Source organism: Chroicocephalus ridibundus, chromosome 5 (assembly GCF_963924245.1).
Source record: "Chroicocephalus ridibundus chromosome 5, bChrRid1.1, whole genome shotgun sequence".
In the NCBI taxonomy this organism is placed as follows: Eukaryota; Metazoa; Chordata; class Aves; order Charadriiformes; family Laridae; genus Chroicocephalus; species Chroicocephalus ridibundus.
The window spans coordinates 27,320,423-27,346,425 of NC_086288.1; the positions used below are offsets into that span (position 1 = coordinate 27,320,423).

The following is a 26,003-nucleotide window of genomic DNA, read 5'->3' on the forward strand; positions in this document are numbered from 1 at the left end:
CTGCTCCAATTAGATCTACCATCAAGACTTGGTCAGGTCTTGCTGGGTCTTAAAAAACCCCAAGCATGCAAGTACCACATGCCCCTGGGCAACCCATTCAACTGCCATACTGCCCTTCTACTGCAAAAAATCATCTCATGGAAATCATCTTCCCTCACCAACGTTATCTGTGGATACAGTGTTGTGGTACTGGAGGTCATACAGATACATTTACTGTACCATCGTCATTTAATGCTGATGTAGAAACTGACCTAATAGTTCACCAAGTATTGGTGGCTATAAACCTCTTCACCTAATAAATTGCGCATATGAAGCTAAGAGAGCAATATCTGAAGTGGTCGCCTACTTCAGAATCACTTCACAGTTCGACTTTTTTGTTATGCTATTTTCCTAAGTTTTCCTATTTACAAACTGCGCACAGAAAAATCTGCAAGATTCCTACTGCATCCCATTCTACCTACAACGTAAGTACTGCCAGAATTATTTCTCTGGACTTTTAACTGTGTGGGGAATTGAGAAGGGAAGATCCCAGGAACGCAGGTCGCAAGGAAACCAAAGCTTCTCAAAGTAGCTGAAAGGAACTGAGAAACCTGGGGACCCTTCACCTTTGCATGGACACTACCTACGACAGCAAGGCACATACAAACTCCTGGGATATTTCTGAGACAGAAGTTCTGCAGATGCTTAAACCCTTATATACCTACCCACAGCGCAAAGCAAGCATTCAAAGAGGAGCAAGCTAAAGGGGTACTGACATTGCGAGCAAATTCTTCTAAGGCCAAAGACATAAAACTGTTTTGTCAGTAACTAATACAGACACAGCATAGCACAAAGCCTAACTTAACAGAGAAAAGTGTCATCAGTCAGATCAATACCATTAGACAAATATAATCCTTAAAACGGGTGTTTCTGGTATAACAGTGGGATTATTTTGAGGCTATTTGATGGGATTATTTCATTTGGATTAAACCATTTCTTGAATAAACCAAACTGAAAAGACATGAAGCCAGAATACGCATTTCTATACTGAAAGAATTATATTGCAATTACAGGGAAAAGCATTTCTTACAACAGGACAAAAAAGACTACACATGAGTATCCATAACCAAGCACTCGGCAATTTTAAGGGGTATTTTTAATTACAAAATCCAAGAAAACCTGAGCTGTGATAGTAACTACAACCTCCAACGCGTACCTGCATAATGGTGAATATTGGCAGAGAAGTGCAATATACATAGTCTACGGTCACTAAAATCTGAGGATGGAAGACAAAGTAATCGATGGTTTTCAATTCATTTCATTTCAATTCATGTTGTAAAGCCGATTTCTTCTCTTGTATTGCAACTTTATACAAAAATGTAACCATGACTTATGCTTCTAATTTTACTCATGCAGCAGTCGCTAGAGGTCTTATGAACAGACTATGGACCACATTCCATCAGATTTGATTTCTCCATAAAGCTGTTTTGAGTTAATGACTAAAATATTACAGGGTTAGGTTTTGTTTTTTAATTAATTAATTATTACTGAGTTGAAAATACTTCAGAAAAGTAATTGGGGGGGCGGGGGGAGAAGGGAGGGGAGGAAGAGTTGAGCACTGTGCTCTGTCCCTCTCTGACACACAACAAAATTAAATGGGAAATTAATAGAGTACGGAGCACTTGACTATGCAACATATTTGCAATACAAAACCGAAAGAATATGCTAAATAAAGTAGGAGTCTTAAAATTTATTTATTTGGCTTTGTATATATTGTACAGTAGCAAGTCTAACTGAATTACCTTAATGAGCAACATAACATTAAAGCTGTCATTCTACTGAAACTCTTGTTGCTCAGTTTTTACACAACCTCAACAGGACTACACCTACATTTAAACAAAGTACACACATGGTTGCAGTAGGGAAGAATAAGTTCTACAAGTCACTGTAAAAATTTAATTTACTAAAAAAAAAAAAAAAAAAACAAAACCAAACACAAAAAAACCCAACCACCCCAAAAAAACCCATAAAACCAAAAGGAAGTTCCCTTATATGTTTTTAACTAATTCAAGAAACTACTGGTTTTTAAGCAGGGATTTCCCTATGGCAATTATTAAAATAATGAACAATTTCCGAAAAAAAAAAGCTCTATGTTCATAAAATGCCTTGAAATAGATATATTACCTAATGATTAGAGATTAACTTATCCTTGTAGGACCTTCAGAAAAACATATAGCACAAAATCTGCTCATCTCCCTGATAACAAAATAATTAACAGATACGTGCATATAGACCTATATGCTCTGAATTTGACACAAACCCAGGTGAAGCTGAGTCTACAACCAACCAGTGTTCTGCGGAAAGTTACTGCAGTGATTTTCAGCCCTACTGTTTGACATCGCAACAGCTACAAACCAATATTTAAACAAAATTTCTGACATTATGGCTCAAATAGGAGTTCAACATCCATAATCTCTGCCATATGTTCTACTTGCTCCCTACAAGCGAGAATCAACTGTGGCTGTAAACTTTATGTCACAGTTAAAAACAAACAGAGATGTAAAGTGCGTATGTTAACCTGAAACAAGGAAACAATGGGGGACACAAATATAGAAAGAACAATCTAACCTTTGTTTACAAAGCAATTAAGATCCAAAATGTCAAAAAAGCTTGATTGAAGGTATGATTTATTTTCTGCATCACATCTTACTTAACATCATCCAAAATAAGTTACAGAGAACTTTTAATTCCAATAGACATCAAGTGGAATCACAACTGGGCCAAAGCATCCAGTAACAAGCACAAGCAGCAGAATGTCAAATACGTGCTGCAGATAAGATGGAAAGTAATCTATTTGGCAGATGTTTATTTGCATAGCATAGAACACAGGATTAAGAACTGTTCTGTCTTAGCTCAGATTGTGTGGGGTTTTGTTTTGTTTTAGCAAAACAGATTATTTTAATTAAGAAATCATTTCTAGTCTTTCAAAAAAAAGATGAGAGTCCAGTGAAGAAATTATGGCAATGCTTCACAAAAATTGTACAGCGACAGATTGTGCTCAAAAAATGCATTACAGGGACACTAACAATTTTGAAAGATGACTATATACCAATTTATGTTGGCTTTCATATTTTAAATTAGCTAAACTGAGAGGAAACATGTGAACAAAATTTATTTCCATTGTCAAAATTCCTCAAAACTGATACCTGTCTAGCAGGCTACTGGTTACTTCACATAAATTACAAAGAATAAGGGTCTAGCAATGGGCAAGCAATGAAGTGCTCAAATGAAGAATTTTACTGTTTACATTTATATACTGTTTACATTTATATACATTTATAAAAAAATCACTAGAATTAAAAATGTCTAATTTAAAAAAGCACGAAACAGTCACTTTATTTACTCAAAATGTATCCACTTGCCTTAAAAACTACTACCATTAAGAAATGTTTTACACAGAGGTCCAAAACTATCTGACTCACTGTCTATTACAAGACAAGAGGTCCTGCAAACATGGGAAAAAAAGTATGGAACAAAAAGTTATCACAATTTTACATGCCAGAGGTTTTTGGAGAGGTGTGACAGAGAAAATAGAACTCTAAGTTTAATGTGACTAACCAACGTAATGTCTTATTTGGAAGCTACCAGTCTGAAGTTACAGGATCTGGATGTAAAATTTGGCGTTTGTTTCCACATTTCCTACACGTAAAGCACAGTGACATTTATTTTTGCTTACTTCCAGTTTGCTACAGAAACCACCAAAGAATGAAAACAATTTCAGGATTAGCACACATAAAAAGGCTGTATAGCTACCTTATGGTTAAACTAAAGGGCCAAATCAGCTACAAGTATAAATTCAGAAGCTGTTCAAGAGTCAACAGTCAAGATTTCTTAACCCTTGATTCTAAAAATTATATACGAAAAAATAACCTTAAAACCCCTGGCTACAAGACTTTTCAAAGTACTTGCTTACAGATTTCTATATCCGTTAAAAATAAGAATGAAACATATCCATATACACTGATCCATAAACATAATTATTTTAAAGCATATCATAAATATTTTACAATACACTTTTATACTAAAAATAATTTCTTGCTACTTGCTTAATATAACACCACACTGATCAGTAACAAGTTTCCAAATTACAGGTAAATTAGGCCTGGAAATCCCAACTCGTTATTTTGGAAACCATTTAAATTATTATCAGGATTACACAGAGTCTTCAACAAGCAAGGCCTAAATTCCTAGGCTATGAGTTATTGTAGAGATAGATCTGTAAATTCCAGTATTAAGGAGTTTTGCATTTCAGATTAACCCATTTACTGAATATGCTAGGACTGCCCACATTTTCCTGAATCTTCCTTCTTCCCTTAAAGGTGAAAAAAATGGAGAGGAAAAACTATTCTAAGAGCTTCAATTCCACACTCCAGCCCAGCCACAACATTCAGAGTCCAGCATGATTAGAATACATTCATTCTTACATTACTACAAATCATACCTAAAGTTTCAATTTTATTTGAAGAGAAAAAGATGGGTGATTGGCTAGTATAGTAATGCAGAAGCAGAGTTCAGGTTCTGGCTATTTCATATTTCTCTTGCAGACCTTCTCAGGCACATCAGCTAAGCCCAGTGCCAAGGCTATTACGTGGGTATTATTGTTGTCCCATGTCACAAGTGACAAGTCAGATCTGAATTTTATCAGCTGAGAAGTCGTGAACTAGATACCACAGCAACACCAGTGACATAAATGTCTACGATAGAAGGATAGAATTAATTGTGTTCCTACTTCCAGTAGAAACTTGTGAAAGAGCTATGTTGGAATCGAATAACCACGGAACAACTACACTGCAACAACCCACTCATCAGAAGAGATTTTTAAGGTACAGGCAATTAAAGTATTTCAGAGCCTGCATAAACAAGGGGAAAAAACGCAACAATTTGATTATACAAAGCAAACAGGAAAAGAGATTGAGATGAACATTACAAATGCTTTCTTGTGGTATTTTTTATTTTGTTTTTAGTCTTAACATACGCTGAAAGACTAAACACATTAAACTAAATCCCTAACTAATGCTAGGCCAAATCCAATCGAGATTTTCTGGAAAAAAAGAAGTCAGTCATGAGAAATGTTAAAAATGTACTTCCCTGTGATTATATTAATTGAATGTGTAGAGTGATATCTATGTAATTGTCTTGCAAACAATTGCAACTACCTGGATTGCAGAAGACAGAATAAAGATTTGCTGCCATAATACATACACTTGGTTCAAAAAAAAAAAAAAACAAAACCAAGAACACCCCAAAAAATAAAATGCCTTAGTATTACCTTGGGTTTCTTATTTTACTGATTTACAGTGATCAGAGATGCAGTGATCTCAGCCAAAGTACTTCAAAACCAATTATACTGCTGAATTACTGTCAAAGAAGCAAACCAGTACATTTTATATTAGTCCAGAGTTAGGCTTAAAATGTTTTCACAGAGTTTGTGGGAAACAAATTTGATAGTAATGAGATGGTGAAACGAACAGACCGGTCATACATCCTTTCAGACGTTCAATATTGGAAGTAAAGAAGGACTTGATATTAGAACTAAGATACCCATAACTCTCGGCTAAGTTCTACATCCTTATCTTTTCTTCCTTAGGAAATTACTCTGGAAATGAACCAAGTGAAATTGAAGTACAATTCAATATATGGAGGAAGTGGCAGAATCAGGTCTTCTAGGAAGAACAAGGGACAGATTCTCCAGACAACAAGCTCTTCTGGGACAAGGACTCTAATTATGGGTACACGCGGCATTAAGCACAAAAAAGGATTCTAGGTCAGGTGGAAGTTAAGCAAATTATTAAATCATGCTTGCGTGCTACTACTGCCAGACCAAAAATGCAGCTTCCTCATATTGCAAAGCATTGATTTGCTATCACCCTGGGGGCTCAAATGACACTTCTAATTATGCCGCCCCCCACCTTCACCCCCCCTTTTTTTTTTGACATTTAACTTGTACTGAAAAGCTTTAATTGAGATAACATGCTGACTATCCATAGCACTGTTTTCAAGCCAAGTCAGGTTTCGGGTGTCCTTCCATAGCTAGCATAGCAGTATCTAGGCACAAGTTCCAAATTGTGTGCTAATTTGTCACAGATACAGTAGCATGCCAATGCCTAATTCAGATCAGACTTGTACTGTGAAGAGATCTGGCAGTGAACCCATTGCTTCTCTTGAGAAACTTAAGTACTACAGGAATACAAACAGAAAAGTCCCTGGCCTTAGAATTCTGCAGACCAACAGATGCCTACTATGATTAGAAAGCTCAAAATAAGAAAATATTCACAAACTGGAAGTGAAGGAAGTCACACCAAAGACACCCATGATTAAGGTCATGGTGACAGGACTTAGTCAGTCTCTCTTATTTACCTGGATTATTCTCCAGCATTATACTGTAGAAGTACATTGCAGTGCTCTCTTCAACAGAGGACACTTTAAAGTCATGCCTTCAAGAAGATACATAGCACAAGAACAAACAGAATATAGAACTAAGTGAATATAACTAAAATATTTTTCAGTGTTAGCATTGTTGCTTCATCCCTTTTTCCATTTTGCTAAATATAAAAGCAGCCTTTTTCAAGGTCTGGAGGCCACTCTTCACTGCAGACTACTAACAAAAAAAAGTAATTTAACTTCTCACTGCAGAACAAACTAGGCTTTCCCTCTCACATTAAGAAGAAAAAGTTTACTGAGTTCAGAATCAAAAGAATTCACTTCCATTGACCAAGCAACATCAACACCTGTGAACAGCCATCTTTGGTGAATGAACAGCAGCCCTCAAGTAAACTGTTAACTTATGCTTTTGGAAATAAAAACTCTCTGTTCTTCACACTACTTTACACTATTTTTTAAAAATCCACTGAAGTATCTAGCCAGATGATTTGAAAATGTACTCATCAAAAAGAAAGAGCCATGTTAAGAGAATGCGGAGGAACACAGATAGCGCAACCTCTAAAGAACCACAAAAAAAAAAAAAGATTTCACTCACACTTAGATCTGTAGCAGTAATATGAAGCTTGTTAAAAGTAAAAACAATAATTCTGTCTATTACAGTTGATGAAGTCTAAAGAATATAAGCCAAAAAAAGACCAAATAATCCATTTAAAATACGAAAAACATTAGATTTGTCATTAGAGCCCACAAAATTTACCTTGCACAGCAAGCCTGGTTTGTCAAGCTTACCTATATGTATTTGATACCCCAGTTCGCTTTGCAGTTACTACTTATGAACAAAGATTTCATTACATTCTTTTCCCTGCATGAGAGAAAATGAGCTACAAACACCAAATTCCTCTTAACGTTATTGAAACATGCATTTTGAGACCAGGCAACACATATACAAGTAGCTTCTGTTGATGATACAAAAAAACAAAAGAATGATACAGATAGATAAATAAAATTTAAAGCAAAATATACCCAATATTAGTATAAACCCCAAAAGAAATATGAGGCATGATTCAAGGTATTATAGCTACAAATTGCCTTATTTCTTGTACAAAGTAAGCCTGTCACATTGCAAGTAACAGTACTGTGTTCTTTCCTAAAGATACCGGCTAGTTAAGTCCCACTGAACTTGCACCGAAACATCCACGATACAGCAAGAAATGCTAGCTCATTAAAAGTCATGACATACACCAGCATTTCACAATGCCTTTAACTGATGAAGGACAGGGAAGGGAAGCCTGTTTCCGTATGCTGTCTTGGATGTCTCATACACAGCCTAGAACAATTTACAACTTGAGCTAACTTTTAGTGCAGACTTCAAAATATCAGGTTCAAAGTCCAGGACAGCCAGGAGCGTTTGTGTAAAACAGAGACACTTAAGAGTGCATCTTTATTTTTTCCAGCATACTGTTCTTAACAAAGGATGGACTGCAGAAAACACGCAGTGCAATTGAAAGCTGAGATAAGAACTTTGTCCAGTTTAGCATTGCTTCATGAAAGCACTCGGAACAATTTATACTGCTAAGAGGTACCTTAGTCTTTGGGGTGGAGGGATGTTGTTTTGTTTCATATTTCTTGTCCCTAAAAATGCAGGAACACAGGAAAGATCTGCAAATGTGATATTCAAAAGCATTTAAGCAGATTTAATAGCACTTCACTGATCAGACAAATCAGAAAATTCCAGGTAGACCATGCTGATGGAATGATTAAATGAATACTATCTCAACTGGTCTACTCACAATACTTACAAAAGCGATTTAAACATCAACACAAAGACCAACAACTTGGTGACAGATCTCAGATCTGCAAAAGTTTTAAAGTAATATCCTAGCACAAACTGAAATAAAAGCTTCATGTCTGTCTCTGTTATCTCTGTATTTTTAGATTAATGTTCACAGTAACACGGGACAAATTTTATTGCTTCAGATTAGATTTGATTGATTTCAATATTGGGATTATTCTCCAATTCATCTACACTTACAAGATACTTCTAAAAACAGCTGAATTTCCTACTTGCCTTTGCTCTTCGATGCTTTAAAAATTTTTAAAGGATGCGAATTCCTTTTGATATCTCTATGGTAAGATGCCAGAAATTTGACATGAGACATGCGCCAAAAATTAACTTTTCAGAAGCTATTCCAGACCATCTGGAGAAGATGCATTTCAAGTACAAAATAATTAATACCACCTTCACTAAGACACTAAACAAACAGTAGTCTGCCCTTTCCTTTGTGCAATTAAAAGCTTTGAAAGTATCAGACTACTCAGAACAGATTATGAATCGCTCATAACAAAATAATTTTACTTTTTTTTATTTTACCACTATTAGGTTTGGGGTTTTTTTCTCAAACATAGCAGTGCTCTCTTCCTTGAAATTGCTGATTAGAACTTTAAATGCACAACTGTGGCCTAAAAACTCACTTCAAGGAAAAGCTAAAATGAAACTCCCGACCTTATCCAAGGTGGAATTGTATCCAAATCAAGTAATGCATTCATGGTTCTTAACATGGAAATCTAGAAACACTGAAAGTGCAGATGGAAACCATAAGTAACTTCAGAAGACAGAAAAATTCCTCTTTATCTCATATTTTGTCACAAATGATTTATGGATTGGAAACAAAATCTGTACCTGAATTCTGCAACAGATGGAGACTGGGTGATGGAAAAAGAAGGTATATGCAGCCACTTGCACAACGCTTACCTTTACGGAGTACACACAATACTGTGTTTCTAGCAGAAACACTACATTCAAAGTATGTTTTATATACACAAGCCTATTGTATTGCTTCAATGAAATATGTTGTCATTCATAAACTCCTTATAAAATGTCAATAAAGAGCTTACAGAAATTCACTAATGCCACACAAAACTTGACAGTACCTCAACAGAGATATGCTTTTTACATTACAATGAGGCAGTCCTGCCCCCCCAGCACACAAAACTGACACTGCAAAGTAAGGTTGTTCAGAACATGTTTGCCTACATTTCTAAAGGAAACTGTCTAGTGCAATAACCACAAAATAAACCTCCATTTTATTTATTATGATCATTTATGAGTTGACATAAAATCTAAGCCTTAGAGATAAGGCCTTAAGGAAATTAAATACTAAGTAAGAGAGATTAATAGCATTTCAGTAATCCAGTAAAATAAGAAACTGAGAACTAAGAACACAGCTTGAATTATTTTTCACAAATAATCTACAAGTAATCTAACGGGTTCACCAAAGAACGTTATAAAAAAAGATAATGTAAATCACCTAGGAGGTATTTCAACTTACAGCAAATCCTTCCCCCCCAAATCAATAACAAATAATGTTTTTTAAGAACCTATCCCCACAACAAAGTATGAGTGAATGTCAATAAAGTTGAGTGAGAACAACATATAAATTCTTCTGATATGTTTGCAGCATTTTGTTACCAAAAGGAGGAGAGACAGACACACTCAGGCTCAGTTTCAGTCATTCTCTGGGCTGAAGTCTTTTCTGTGACCAAGCATGGAAACTATACTTTCTTTCTCATGTTTAGTTAATCTTCTGATCTTAACTTCTGTGTAATTTCTCAGTGCCTACATTTCCTTTTTTGGAAGCAAGATTATACCAGGAAGAGAAGTTGGGAGAGGTTCAATCAAGAGAGAGAATCTTTTTTGACTTGTTTCTGGGGAACACTTCTAAACGTTTGCATAGGTGAGACAGTTCTTTCACATTGTGACTACTGCCCTCGCCTCGTAATGAAGAGGGTCACATATTCTCATGTGTTCAGAGTGCTGCTACGAAAAAAAAATAAATTACTGGTTATTTGCTTGAAATTCACCTCTTCACATCCTTTCATTTGCCTACTTTTTTCTTCTACTATATCAAATAACTTATTTCTCTTTCCTCTGAATTCCAGCCATAACCTGGCCTTCAATGCTACCATCTTTTTCAATTACCAAAATGTTGGCCCTTTAACTATGGCAGCATTTATTGATCAATAAAGAAATAATTTTAAAATCACTTGCACAATTCTTCTCATATTGTTACATATGTGCCAGGAAAAAATTTCCATAAATTTCCCTTGAGCTCCTCATCCTCTCACAAGTATTTTCCCAGCATTCTCCTTTACCCCAAAAGATATATAACCAGCAGAAGTTGAGCTGATCAACTTTCTCCCTCCATCACTCGCTGCTCAGCTGTTACCTCTTTTCTTAGACTAGAAAAAGGCCAAGGCAGAAGGCATTACTCTGCTATGTGTTTATACAGCACCTAGCACAACAGACTCTGCTGTTATTGCTTTTAGGTCCTACTACGACACAATGAATATGTCAACTGTTAAATCACCAACTCTAATTTGAAGGAAAAAAAAATATTTCAAATGTCTTTTTCCAACAGATGGTCCCAAATTTTAGGATTAGAGGTTATTGTGCTGAGAACTGACACATAAAAAGCACCTTTCTCTTAGGTGACTCCTTAGTCGCAGGGCACAGCTCCATCCATCCAGGTACAGCTTCTTAACCAAACAGATTTTGCTGCCCTCCTGTGGCCTGTGAAGATTTTAAGCTCCAAAAGTCACACGCTCACCAGCACACTGGTGAAACGGCTAAGAAAAACTGATTCCACTCGACCAGTTCACATTTTTGTCTTGCAAGACAGATTGCACAGCTCAACATTACACTTTGAAGAAAGTAAAAAAGACAAAGTACTGTTGCAGAGGTAACGAAGGTCTCCTGATGCCTCTGCTTGAAAGGACTGCTTAGGCTTTGTAGCAGAAATACAGAGATCAGTCATGCTGACTTAATAGCTGAGCTAATAAACTTAAAACTCATCTGGCCGTCAGTTACAATGTGTAGAGAACGACGATGTAAGTGACCTATAAAAATACTGCAAAGAAAGGGAAAAAACGCTAACTTCAAATCCTTGTGTTGATTATGCTACATAGCTATATGAATTATGAATCCCCATACTCTCAGATGGATGGATGACACATGAAACAGCTACAGGACACAAGCTGTACAACGGTTACACCCTACCATCAATGGAGTTGCGATTTAAGTCTAATGAGAAAACTTACAGCACAATCTTCAAATAAGCAGTGAGGACATTCTACAGCAAGAAATAGCAGAATGCTGAAGCACATTAAAAATTTCTTTTAAAGGCAATGCTGGTGCTACAAAAGTTCAATTTAAGTTGTACAGCAGCTGGAATACTAAAATGTTTTTGCTGAAGTTCTGAAACAGGCAGATTTTCTTGACAGCTAGTTAGCCAGCTGCCATGAGGACCTTCTGAGGGCCAGCAGCGCATGAATGGTCAGCATCTGTGGAATTCAGACTGGATGGCATACATGGAATTAGCTATTATGAAATGGCAACACTATACACAGGACTCAAAAAAAAAAAGTAGTTCAATGCTTTCTCATATGTAGTTTCCAGGCAAAAAAGTGCAAGAAATGTGTCGTCATTTTCTTCTCTACAAAGTATCACTTTGTACCACAGCATCACTCTTAAGTACACCTTACTGACCCCTAAAGGAGATGAATTTCTATATACTGTGGCTTCCCCAAAAATACCCCTGCTGATGATTTCGAGCTATGTTTAGAAGAAAATGTCTTTTTGGATCACATTAATCATCTGTCCCGGATTTTTGCTGGACATTGTCCCAAACCAAAATTGCTAGAAGGGATCATCATTCTTCTTTCTTTTCACAGTAATCATCCATAAAGAATATCCCATGCCTCCATGCTATGGAGTACTTAGCAGAAACAACTTCTCTATAAACGTCTGGCTTAAGAGATAAAGAATAGAACTTCGGAGCTCTGCTATCCCATGAACAAGGAACACGGAAATAAAAAAGGGGCAAAGAAACAGGTATACTACAGTGGTATCAGGAGAAGAAAGAAAGTCTAAATGAACACAGGCCAGAGTTGCTTAGCAGGCTATTTAACATGCATGAAAGATTTCCGAGGAAGACATGGAAAATTAATTTAACAGTCCTGTTAAAAAAATAAAAAAATCTGCTAGCCATCTATGAGTTAATATTTTTGGGTTTTATGTCCTTCCATATGTGTGAGAACTTTAGAGACAAAAGGGAAAAACCTCACAGTCTAACGAATAAAACTACTTTTTCTATCTAGGGCAGATCACACTCAAATTCTATCATAGCCAGCTCAGGCAGTGACTGACAAGTGCAGACACTTTGTAAAAGTTCACTCTAATTAATCACGAACATGCTTTAATTTAACTGTCAGAACTAAGACTACTGTGAATTTATAAAACCAAGTCATTAAGAATTGCCTTCAGTTCCCAAATCATAAATCCCTAAAACATTTCAAGTGGCAAACCGCACCATTTAATGTTAATTCTTTAGAAGCGTTCCATAAACAAACACAAACCACAACAGGACTAAAAAAAAGCCCCCACTGAACTTTATATCCTGTATTCTATAAAACAAATCTCTCAGAAACCTAAAAACTCACAATTAACAAGGACTTGTGAATTGTAAAACCATACCTCTAGGGATTACACTTCATGAAAAACTGAACTCCTATTATAGGGGATATTCATATACGAAGGATTAAGGCTTCAGTAATTCTCTGAGGGTTTATACTTATTCCATAAAGCACACCACTAAAACAAAGGTGATGCTTTTCAATATCATTATCAGCTGTATGGAAAGTTCGTCAGTCATCCTCACTTTCTTACAGAACAGGCCAAACACCAATTCCTAACTGAATCAAAATGCAGCTGTTAGAACTTGACATTATTCTTTCTAGTGTGATTTTCAGTAAGATACATTAGCAACTGTTCCTTTTTCTTTGAAGATTGTAACTATTTCAGCAGCTGTTAAACATGTCATTTAGATCCAAACATCACTTAAAAAAATGCAACAGACTTGAAGCAAACATAAATGTACTGAACTTGTACCCTCATAATGCGGCTGCATTGTTTTCATGAGGCATACAAACCGTCCTTTTTCAAAAAGTATTCCTTTCAGTAAAACATTGTGCCTAAAAATCATTAGTACACACTAATTCAACTTAGTCATATAATAGCTTTGCCTCATGTATCCAAATAAGCATCTTAGAAATATAAAATAATGCATTCCTTTCCCTTGTTTAGTTTGGCAACGAAGATAATCACAAAAGAAAAATGGAGGGAGAGCACAGGAATATTAGGAACAGTGTATATTGCCATGGACAAGTTATTTGGAATGGTGGCATGCATAATTTATTATTTCAAGCTACACATAATTTTTTTGTCTAAAAACTAGCAATTGCACTCAAACTCCCATCAAAGTTGTCCCATCAAAAACTATGAGTCAAAAGATCCAAAGAAGTCACACGTGAAATCTGAAGTGTTGCAAAAATCCTCTTTTTAAGATAAGCCACATAAAAGAGTGAAATTGCAATAAGCTTCCATTTTCTTACATTATCACCTCAAAAAACAATGTTGCCTATTTTCAAGCCATAAGCAGTTCCTTTTCTCTTTGTTACTGAAAATTATCTAGTTCTTAAGTACTTATTAAGAATATGAGACAACCTGGCTTCATTGCCATCATGGGTTTTCCAGATCTTGAACTGCAAAATACAATACATTCATAAATGTGGTTTAAACTTATTTAAATGAGTGCAGCGAAACTGTAACTTTAAGAAGAGGTTAATGAGAAGCAGCTTCAGTTGCGTTTCCCTTGGACTGTTACCCATGTGGCTTGCAGGCAAAGAGCTGTCTGATACGGAAAAATCAGTTGAAGAAGGATGAGTTCCTGCTTCAGGATGCTTGAGATACTGAAATAGGCTACAAACTATTAAAAAAAAAAAATCTTCAAAGTCTTTCAAAAAGTTCTGACAAGCTTGGAAGGGAAATAGAGAACTTTAAAGTGTTTCTTTTAACTCTTCTTGTTTTATAGAATAAATGGCTGCCTGGATCTTATTTTAGAAACACTGTTGCTTTTAAAGTAAAACACATAATTTGCACATCCTGATTAGCAAAAAATTTAATAAAATATCAATTCACTAAAACAGCTTTGATTTTTAAGCATCATGTATTCTCACCTCAGAAAGCACCTCTCAAGTCACAAATATTCCAAAGGTAACACCAATATAAAAAGCAGAACAAAATAAAGTAACTGTGAGCAATCTTCACAAAATAATCCAAGAAGCAGCTTGGATATACTGAATCAATCTTGACAGCAACTTCAAATCAAATAACTCTGCATCTAATAAAGCATTTATTCCACAGCTAGTATGTAAGTCAGTTCTGTTAGCAATTACAAATAACTTTAACATGGGCGCAAAATCACAAACTTTTAAATTGGTTAAGAGATAACGATATCATTTAATGCTTTTTTCCTTCGATGTTGTAAAAAAAGAAAATAAAAAAAATGCAACAACCTTTCAAACATTAGCAATCTCTAATCATGTGAAATCAGAGAATGGTTGATAGTCATTTGGTTTAAGGGTAAAACCCAAGAAATCAATATTATGTCTCAAATACAGGGAACTCATTCAGAAGCCAGGCTTTTCAGTAGCTGACAGATCAAATCAAAAATCTCATCATAGCTCATCAGTGCCTCACAGACAGCAGATGAGGAAGTAAACTACTGAAATAAATTCCTCTGCATACTTTATTTACAAATACTTTTGCAAAGCCTAATGCAAGTTTATTATAAAAAGTCCTACAAAATCAGTGTTTATGGACAGAGAAGGAAAGGAGAGTAGGTATGGAGAGAGAGCATGCAGAGTAGCAAATTACTGCTACAGTACTAAGTATTTGCAAAGCGCTTATGATGAATGAACTCAGTCCTTGAGAGCTGACCCCAGAGGTGAAACCAAATTGCTTTGGAATAATATATGTAAATGGGATCTCCAAGATCAATGGTTGTCCAACTATAAAAACATTTTTGAGATCCCCATTTTTATTTAGCAGATTCAATTTTGCCAAAACATTTTTGCCTTCCTAAAAATATTTTAACGATTCCAGGGCAACAAAGTGTCAGCCAAATATCCGTAATGCATTTTTCTTTCTGCCAGAAAAAAAGATTTCTATCACAGTAACTCTAAGTTATGTTGGATTGTAGGTTAAAAACAAAACCCGGTTTGCAAATAATTAATGCCACAAGGAAAACGTGAGCATTAGTTCTAGGTGACAATTGTGGAACACAAAGATCTTCCTTCTACAGGGAAACAAGTTTTACTGCCTTGGAGTTTCAATGGTGTGTTTTTAATTCATAAGCAATTTATTTAAAAATAATTTTAAGATAATTTTCTATTCTTCATCTGTCCATACATATTGTGATGACAATTCTCAAAGCCACATACTAGATTCACTCATAATTTTTTATCATACACAAACGATTTGAGATAACCAGTCATCAGAAATTATGTTCAAACAGCTTCACTTATATTTTTACCAAATAAAACAATATCCCAATCCCCAAATCCCACAAAAGTACATTTCCTTTTGGGAAGAAATTATCACCACTACCAAACATAAAGAAAGGTGGCACAGTAAGAAGAGCTTCATCCTGATGTCACTATTCTTTCTGTAAATCAGACAAGCTCTATTTCTAGTGTGAACATTCTGTACTCCGTATATACATAAATAATTGAATATGGCACCTTTAGTAAGATTTATATTCATGCATATATTAAAATACTCCTATTAATAAAAGCAGGTTTCTCAAAAAGAAAAAGCACTGAAGATCAAGTTCTCAGCTAAAATAAATTATTTAGGAAAAGACGACAACATAAAGGCAAACTTTTAAATATTATATACCTTTATTCCCACACCCCCCAAAAAAAACCCATTTACAGTATATTATGAATTATTCTGTGGCTTATAAATCAAGGTAACAAATCTCTTCTTAACAACTGTTTAAGAGACAGCCTTATCCCTGAACAGTAGATGCTGGGCTTTCCAAATTTTGTCTCATTTTAAAAGGTAAGCACTCTAAAAATCTTGAATGCAAACAAGGGGCAAATATCAATCAAGGTATCGTTTTATTCAGGCTAACCTTTGTGATGGTTTTATATAGTAATTTAATTTGGTTATCAACTCGCTACTGATCACAAAGCAAGCACAAATTACACAGAACCACAGAATGATAGCAGTTGGAAGGGACCTCTGGAGATCATCTAGTCCAACCCCCCTGCCAGAGCAGGGTCACCTAGAGCAGGTTGCACAGGAACGCGTCCAGGAGGGTTTTGAATGTCTCCAGAGTTGGAGACTCCACCACCTCTCTGAGCAGCCTGTTCCAGTGCTCTGCCACCCTCAAAGTAAAGAAGTTCCTCCTCGTGTTTAGGTGGAACTTGCTATGCTCAAGTTTGTGCCCGTTACCTCGTCCTGTTGCTGGGCACCACTGAAAAGAGCCTGGCCCCATCCTCCTGACACGGCCCCATCCTCCTGACACCCACCCTTTAAGTATTTATAAGTGTTGATAAGGTCACCCCTCAGACGTCTTTTTTCCAGACTAAAAAGATCCAAATCCCTCAGCCTTGCTTCATAAGAGAGTTCATAAGATGTTCCAGTCCCCCAGTCATCTTGGTAGCTCTCTGCTGCACCCTCTCCAGCAGTTCCCTGTCCCTCTTGAACCGGCGAGCCCAGAACTGGACACAGTACTCCAGGTGCGGCCTCACCAGCGCAGAGTAGAGGGGGAGGATGACCTCCCTCGACCTGCTGGCCACACTCTTCTTGATGCACCCCAGGACGCCACTGGCCTTCTTGGCCACAAGGGCACATTGCTGGCTCATGGTCATCCTGTTGTCCACCAGGACTCCCAGGTCTTTTTCTACAGAGCCGCTCTCCAGCAGGTCAACCCGTAACCTGTACCAATGAATGGGGTTTATTCCTCCCCAGGTGCAGCACCCTACACTTGCCCTTATTGAATTTCATAAGGTTTCTCTCTGCCCAACTCTCCAGCCTGTTCAGGTCTCTGGTCAGAGCCATTCTGTCTTCAGGTAGTCATTGCCTTGCAATGGATTAACACCCTTTCTTACACCTGTGCACTGGACACAGAAGATATGAAAGGCCTTTTCTTTTTCCATGTTGGCTTTTTTAAATTTGTACATGGAAAATTTCACCTCCTCAAGTCAAACACTTGTCCCAGTCAGTTTCTTACTAGGAATAACATGTTTCATTGGGAGTTGTGTTTATTCACAAAATCCATTAAAATGCACTTGCTTAGGAAAAACTGACCCTACGAACAGGACCAACTACAAAGTTAAAGGGCTTCATGTCTTCCATTAATTGGTAAGAGCAAGCTGCACTTGTAAAATGCATTCATGTATTTTGATCTAGCTTTATTTATTTGCCTACATTTTTTGAACTAACTTCCTCCACCTCAAACTCTTGACAGATTCTGCAACTGAACCCTCTGTCTCCTACTGTGCATGCACTCCCAGTTTTTATTATAGTGGTCTTTCAACGTTCACCTGACAGCAAGTTCTATTTCAGCTAAGGAGCTCTTTTCTGACCTACAACAATTCCTTCATTTAAGAAAAAATATTTTTATGAGAAGAGGGCATTACTTACAAGCCTACAGAATGCAGTTTACTACACGCTACATTCATTCTGTGACCAGTTTCACACTTTGGAAAGAATAGTATAAATTTGTTCACAGCAAATACCATCAAAGAAAATACCATTACGTGCCCACTCTGTCAGTCTAGCTGCTAATTTCAGAATGAGATACAAATAAAACACTTTCTTCTTTTAAGTACTTCCTGCTTAACAAGCATTCCAACTCATCAGAAAAGAAGTGAGGGTTTGTGAGATTGTGGGTCAGTTATTTTTTATTCTTGAATTTCACAGTTGGGTAAAAAACTTAAATAAATAAAAAGCTGTTTTAAAGAAAAAAGTAGATTCCTGTTAAAAAAATATAACCTTTCTCCCATTTTTCGTTTCACAGTGAACACAATGCTTGATGAAAAAATGACAGTACCAAAGACTTACGTCCCCATATATCATCAGAATAATAAAGCAGTGACAAGAGTTATCGCTCCCCGCCACCACATACACACGCTTTCCCCCTCCCCTTAATGTGCCTTGGGTGAGCCTAAAGGAAGTACCTCTAATCATAACTAGTCAAACCGGTCTTGATAACCACAAAGTCTTTGCAGCTGATAGGAAAATAACCTGAAGACAAGGAACAGTTTCACACACACAGGACCAGGAACACAAGCAAAAACTCCAGGGTTGACTGAACTTCCAGGAAGGATAAAAAAGTCCTTTCTACTGCTGCCTAATTTGAACTGTGAAACCACAGAAAAGACGTCGCATTTCTTTGTTGGTCACAGATTTAATTAAATATACCCTCCTCTTTCCTGGACCTCACAGTTAATCAGCAGTAGCACAATATTTCCATTCAGTATTCTTATTTCAACAAGACTCTCTTCACAAAACTTCAGCCACAACTTTGTCAGGGAAAAAATTAAAACATTTTCTGTGCTGACATGTCCTTGTACTGCTGATGCAAGTATCTCATTTTCCTTCAGTCTCACATTGTGACCACCTACACTACTCTATTCTGACCTACCACCCTTTTCTTTTACTAGCTGTACATATTTACAACCGCATCTACCTTTACTTCTACGGAAAGCTCAATGTAACCAAGCACTGGGCTTGGTTAGGACCTCTGAGTTATATCTACTGCCAGCTGAAGATTTTACTGCAAATAAGTATTTCATTAAATATTTTTCATTAAATATTTTAATGGCATACACATTTCCAGTATTCGCCTCTGAAATAACTTAGAAATACTAAATTTCTTTTGAGATTCTGCACAAATTAACTTTTCAATATCAAAAGATGCAGTTAGCCAGACAGACTCAGTGTATAAAGACTTACCCCCAAGCACACAAACCATGTGATTTCGAAGAAACAACAAAGTGCTGAGGGGTTTTGGCTTCTGTATTTAATAGACAATATCAGCATATTTCTGATCTAAACATAGATTTGGGAAACAAGCTCAGAAACTTAAAGTATTGGCCAAGTTTTTATACAGTAAACTAGAAGAGAAACCAGCATTTACAATACATTTTAAAATAAATGAAATATTTTGTGTTAAATTCCTTCCAAAAGTGAAAGTTTGTAACAACAACTACTATATTCTAGAATATCAACAGTTATGGAGGGCACTAGGATACTACATTTTGGGATATTTTGTAGTGTTTCAAGTACACTTCAGATGCTCACAAAGGCTTACAGATTCACACATCTCAAGGCTGATACACACAAGTTTATAAGCCAAATATTTTAGAAGTAATTGACATAATGGCAGAAGCTGAAAGATACCTAAAACATAAACATGAGTCCATTTTGGTCAAATACCTTTTAAAAAATTGCATCGGGACTAGAGCTAACAGAGGTTTTTGCATGGGAATGGTTCAAAGCTGCACTGGCGGAGGTTTAGACTGGACATTAGGAAGCATTTCTTTACCAAGAGGGTGGTCAGACACCAGAACAGGCTTCCCAGAGAGGTGGTCGATGCCCCAAGCCTGTCAGCATTTAAGGGCATTTCGACAATGCCCTTAACATGCTTTAACTTGGGTCAACGCTGGACTGCTCAGCCAGTTGGATTAGATGATTGTTGTAGACCCCTTACAACTGATATAGTCTAGTCTATTCTATTTTATTCTGCTTCAGAAATATGACTAAGCAAATGAAATTTAAATCATGTTATCATAATCTTTGGTTTCGCAAGAGTAAATAATTCCTATTAAAAGAACTGAATGAACTTAAATGTATAATCTAAATAATACATTAGAACTGCAATCATCAGTAATTCTTTTCTGGAGTAAATAGCTGTGACAGCAAGGTGGTCTAATTAGACTCCCAGACTGAACAATTCTATCCTAGTACCTCCACATACATATAAGACAAATTCGGAGATACCTAAGCTGAGGTAGAGTGAAGAAAGTATACCATGTATGCTATTAAATTAAGTTTTGCCAGCAAATTAAACTTACTGTGGATAAAAAAAAAAAAGTGAGTTTTAACTGAAACATTTTCTACTTTGTCCCAACTGTTATGAACATTAGGAAGAGGAAATTTATTTACCAGTTATAGGGGTAATTTGTTTGAAAGCTTGAATTGCATTACCAAAATCCAGTTTAAAACCCTGTCAGATTCAGTGACTGTTTTCTTAGTGCGCCAGATAGGATTCAGTAATAAAATATTGAGAATTCATTTCATATAACAATTATGAATTAGGCTGTACTAGCAAAAGAATCAGGGAAGAGAGATCAGTACCACTTAGAACAGCAGAGGTAAGCACGCAGATGTATCCAACTGAAAAGCAAAATCAGTTCTCAGATCAGGAAATTTCTTTTTTGTCATATGTGACTCTCTTGCTCCTGGACTAAAAGCACAAGCATTTGGAGTTTCCCTAAATCAGAAAATGGCATCAGCGTCACTGTGATCTTGGGTGGAGGGAGGTGAAATCTCTCAGCACCTTGTTGAGCTAGCAAGTCTTCCTAAAAATTGAACTGAAAACCGAATTCAGATATCAATGTCATTAGTAACTATTTCGGCAAACATGAAAAAAAGAGAGCAAGCACACACGCAGGCAGGAAGCAGGAGTTGATTTTTCCCCTCAGTGAAACCAAGTCCAAGAGACTCCTTCTGGCACAAAATTTCTAAATATACATTAATTATGTGGTTTTGTACGTTATGCATCTTTTTCAAAAATTTCTTTCAAATAGAAGAAAAGTGATTTCTTGACAAAAGTATGAACTAAAACTTACAGTCAAAACCCTGAGCATTGGAAATAAGCAAAAACGTTTATTCACTTCTGTAACAAGCTCCAGTATTTTGTCAGAAGTTCCCCAAGCTCCCCCAAGCATTTCAGCAGTCAGACTACAAAGGTCTTTTAACATAAGAAGTATATCCAAAACAACCGCATAAAGTCTGAAAAAAAAATGATGTAATGTTGACAGATGCAAACCCAAGTTTTGTTTTGTTTTTTAATTCCATGTTAAAGGAAAGAAAGGATCAATAATTACAGCAGGGTGTGCAACTTCCCAGTAAAGAGTTCCCTCAGGACAAAACCAGAGGAAAACAGTTCATGTTAGAAGGACGGACACTTTATATAAAATTATGAGGGTTTTGTCATGGCTTTGTGAACTAAACCCAGATCCAAACCAGAGGAAACCAACTTCAAATTTGATCTTATTTTTATAGCCTGTATATCATAAATGGGAATACATGCTTGTATTCACAGAGTTAGGTATTTAAAACCAATAAAAACATTAAAAAACCCACAGTATTTTTTGAAAGTGCCTATAGCACTTCAGTGATTCCCAACATGTTCTGTGAAGAATTTCACATATTGGTCATTGAAGAACATCTATACATTGCATATATATATTTCTATATTCTTTAAATCAGAAGTTCTATGCCACTGAGGCTACACTGACTCAAGTGTCTAAGTTACCTTACTTACACAAAAGAACACAAGCCTTTTTCTTCCCTGTAGAAAGGAGTTACCGTCCACTAACTTCTTCCTGTCTGGCACTATGTGTAAGACCTTTTAGAGGAAACTCTACTGTGTGGTGGAAGAGGTACTTAATATTCACAACACTGATGAAAACAACAAACATTGTGATACATCAGTTTTTTCTGTGTAGAAGTATAGCCACTTGGCAACAGACTGCCCTGCAATCCAGCAAAGCAAACAATCCCTACAGGGCAGGGAACACTGCCACAAAAGGGAAGACTCACTCATATGTAACTACCAAACTTTGCTAATGAATATTATTTTCATCAGAATAAAATCAGCTGCTGCTGCTTTGGAAGATACAATCCATGTATATAACACTCATACTGATTATAGTAGCATCATGTGGCCAGAAAACGAGGGAAGTTATCTCACCACGTGTCCCAAACAGACTGAATTTTAAAAGATTTAGAACTGTTTACCTGTTTCACAGCGCTCTGAAATACATTGAAGTGACATGAAACAGTTAAGTAGCTTCACCAGAAGGCAGCAGTGTTAAACACAAACACACATACATAAAAACCCTTACCTTCTCCAGGACTGACTGCAGATGGTAGATTGGTCCAGTCTAGGGTCCAGTTGGGGCATGGATGAGGAGAAAATTTTGCTTCAATACCATTTTCCTATGTGAAAGGGGGAAAAAAAAAAAAAAATTAAGACCCTGATCTTTTACCCACTGAAGTTGGTAGCAAAATTCCCAGTGAATTTAACGGCATCAAACTGTGCAACACGTTCAGCCTAACTGAAACCAAACAGGCAGCTGACTCTACATTATATGGGATTCAAATTATGTATTTCTCCCATTTTCACAAGAAAGCCCTGTTAATTTTCTTGAGGAAATGTTGTCAGCCTCTATGCAAAAAATACTGAGTTATAGAGCATGATGGAGAGTCTTCTTCAACAAAACTCATTAGGGTTCCCAGATGTTCAAAGCTCTAATCAAATAGCAAAAAAAACCAACACAAACGATAGAATAATGAAGCCAAGCATAAAAGCAACATTTTTTGTCATCCTTTATATAAGTATCTTTAAAAGAAGAACACAATATTGCAATTCAAACAAAAAGTTACTTTGATTATTCAGAATTATTGATAGGCCTTCCAGCGGTCCTATCTTTGCTCAATTCCTGAATTGATCAAATATCAGAACAGAGCAAAAAAATAAAATCACTTCTAAGTCAATGCATATCAGACAGAAGATGGGCAAAAGGTATTAAACTGTTCAAAGCTGTCAGACTTAGCTTCTGCAAGTCTAATAAATTTCAACTATTCCAAATCAAGCAGCATATTACTATCAAATATAACTTATTAAAAAGCTTAAATTACCATTAACTTAGTCATAGTTGGCCTTGGACCACCTATAAAATGACTGTCTTCATTCTCCTCTTCTATTTCATCAGGAACTGAAGAGAAGTCTTGTAGCTGTTCCTCTGGAGCAGACATCAAGTCTGGAAGCTGGAGAAACTCCATATGGCATTTGCCAGCAGCTTTCTTTACTCCAGGTACTTCTTGAACTCTTCGATACCAACCGGATATCAGAGGCAAATTTACCAGATTTTTGCCTTGTTTTTTGCTGGAAACCTAGAAAAATAAAATGGAAAGGTTACTCGCTACTGTGAATTTCTTCCTACAAGCCACAAGAAGACATGAACTACAGAAGTGAGCTCAGCTCCACGCTGAGCATGCTTACTCTTAGCATGATGGTAATGCAAAAAGCCAGCTAGTTAGAGCTCCGGCCTGCAGGTGGAATTGCCAGTTGGCCATTTAGACTTTGTCTGCAATTCCCATTTGCTTCATAGGATAAAAAGGTTTACATGACCAACTTTAATAATAATTTCAGTCAGTAACAGGAAAACACAATTTAAATAATATTCTTAATTATCTGTTACTTCCTAACAAGGGAATGATTCATTTTGGTAGGTAATCACACACACACAAAAAAAAAATAACCTAAAACAGTAATTTGCAATGAATACTGAACTCTAAGGAAGACATTATGGTACCTGAATGCTCCTCTTTCCCACAGGCACTCTGAAGCCCTTAAAAGCTCATCCACTGACAGCTGTTTTGCTGGCAGCTGCAAGCCTAAAATACCTTTGACTATGTGGTAACAGCAAAACAGGCACAGGCATACATTGTCCCCAGTCTTTATTGAAGTCTTTGCAATGCATCTGTGACTTTTTTTTTTTTTTACTAGCACTGAATCAAAAAAAATTTCTAAATCACATGTTTACTCAAACTTCTTTGCCATTTTAACTTCATATTTTTATACAAAAATGGTAACTAGTACATTTCTTTTCTGAATTAAGTATATATGATGGTGAGATGAAGTGGCCTTCAATAGAAATTAGAACCTTAAATGAAAAAAAAAAAGATTCTTAAGTAAGAATACGATACACGTATTACAAAAAAAGATACCTAAATCTCATTTTTACAAGATGACCAGCTAATTTTAAAAAGGATGCATTTAGTGAACTTAAGTAATCTTTGTTCAGGTTCCCAAATGTTTTAGAATGGTGAACATCATCCCCTTACAGGAGGAGAGGTTGTGAAGTCTCCATCCTCAGAGACACTCAAAATCTGACTGGACATGACCCTGGGCAACCAGCTCTAGCTGACCCTGCTCTGAGCAGGGATTAGACAGTATGATCTCCAGAGGTGGCCTCCTCTTCACAGAGGTGATGCTGTGCCTGCTTTAAGCAGAAAATTAAAAATTGCAATTACAGGAAAAGGCAGAAAAGGCCATGCAAAAACAGTTTTCCTCCACATATCTGTCCTCAGTGTGGAAATAGAAATTGGTATAGAACACTTGAAATGACATAAAATTTCAAGCAGCTTTCTTGCATGTTGTGTTTATAATGTTCTTAGGGTAATCACAAGTAATTAGTAATAGCCAAAGGAGCAAAAGGAGGATGAACTGTGTAATTTTAGTATCTAATTCAATATCCTAATAGTAACACAGGCAGAAATATATTAATTCAGTTAAGGAAGAAGTCTTTTGGAAAGCAATTCTAAGAGGCACTGTTACACTTGATAACAAGTGTTCTAAATTGTATTTTAAAAAGTCAGTAGCAGTTTCTCCCAGATGGAGAACAGAGCTTTTGTTATTCTTATATTAATTTTAAAGAGTTACAACTAATAGAAAGTGTAACAAAGCTAACCTCAGAAAGATAACAGAAATTAAATAAGGTAATGAAATGAAAAACAACTCTTTTGCTTCATTATCTGACTTTCGGTAATTGTAATTATAATCAGGTAGTCAAGTCTCCTCATATTTATTGTATGATACTTTCCAGACACATGCTCATTGAAGACTTCATTATTATTCACGCCCTTAAAGCAAAGTGGAAGTGCAACTATAATGATTTTTTTAAACACAATCAAGGAAGTCCAGTTATATAAGTGATAAATAACATTTAAATACAGAACTAAACTCTGTCACTTCCATCAACAAGAGCAGTTTCAACCCACTGCCTACAAGAAGCTTTCAGATGCAAGTTATTCAATTTTAATGACAACTGTAGGAATCAAAGTATAATTGCTTAGAAAACAATCATTCACCAGAGAACAGAAATAAAACAACATTATTCCAGAGCTCTTATAATTTAAGGAAAAATGAAACTGAAGGCCAGTTTTTAAGGACAATCCTTGGTGCGAGCTAACACAAATGTACTATACAATATAAAGTTCCTAAGTTGCAGACCACCAAGGCTCAAGAGTCACACATGAAAAGCAAATAAATACAGCATCGTCAGCTGCTCAGGGTACATCCACCAAACGATTTCAGTTGCATCCTGAAATCAATTAAGCATCTGATCCAAGAATCTCCTCATGCCTAGCACCAGTAAATCAAACATTACTGTAAAAAGTTATGCTCTTCTTATTTAAAAGGGCCTTGGAAAAATAAATAAGACTGAAATACACCAAAGTTTTTAAAACAGTAGGAAATAATTTTGTCTTACGACTTTTGTTTAGCATCATTCATGCAGAAGTTGCTGTTAATCCTTAATTATGTGATTTGCAAAACAAAAACAAAGCAGAGATGAATTAATAACCATTCCTGTAAAAT

The 26,003-nt window shown here is 36.2% G+C and overlaps 1 protein-coding gene across 3 annotated transcripts in view; it reads right to left on the bottom strand.

The window, feature by feature from the left end:
• GSTCD (glutathione S-transferase C-terminal domain containing) overlaps window positions 1–26,003 on the bottom strand; it is a 72,893-nt gene that overhangs the window by 33,429 nt on the left and 13,461 nt on the right. For all 3 annotated transcript variants that reach the window (XM_063336870.1, XM_063336871.1, XM_063336872.1), the window contains 2 exons: window positions 23,261–23,515; window positions 22,465–22,558 (listed from right to left, as the gene is read on the bottom strand). In XM_063336870.1, the coding sequence (XP_063192940.1) occupies window positions 22,465–22,558; window positions 23,261–23,515 (349 nt within the window). The remainder of the gene's footprint in view (window positions 1–22,464; window positions 22,559–23,260; window positions 23,516–26,003) is intronic.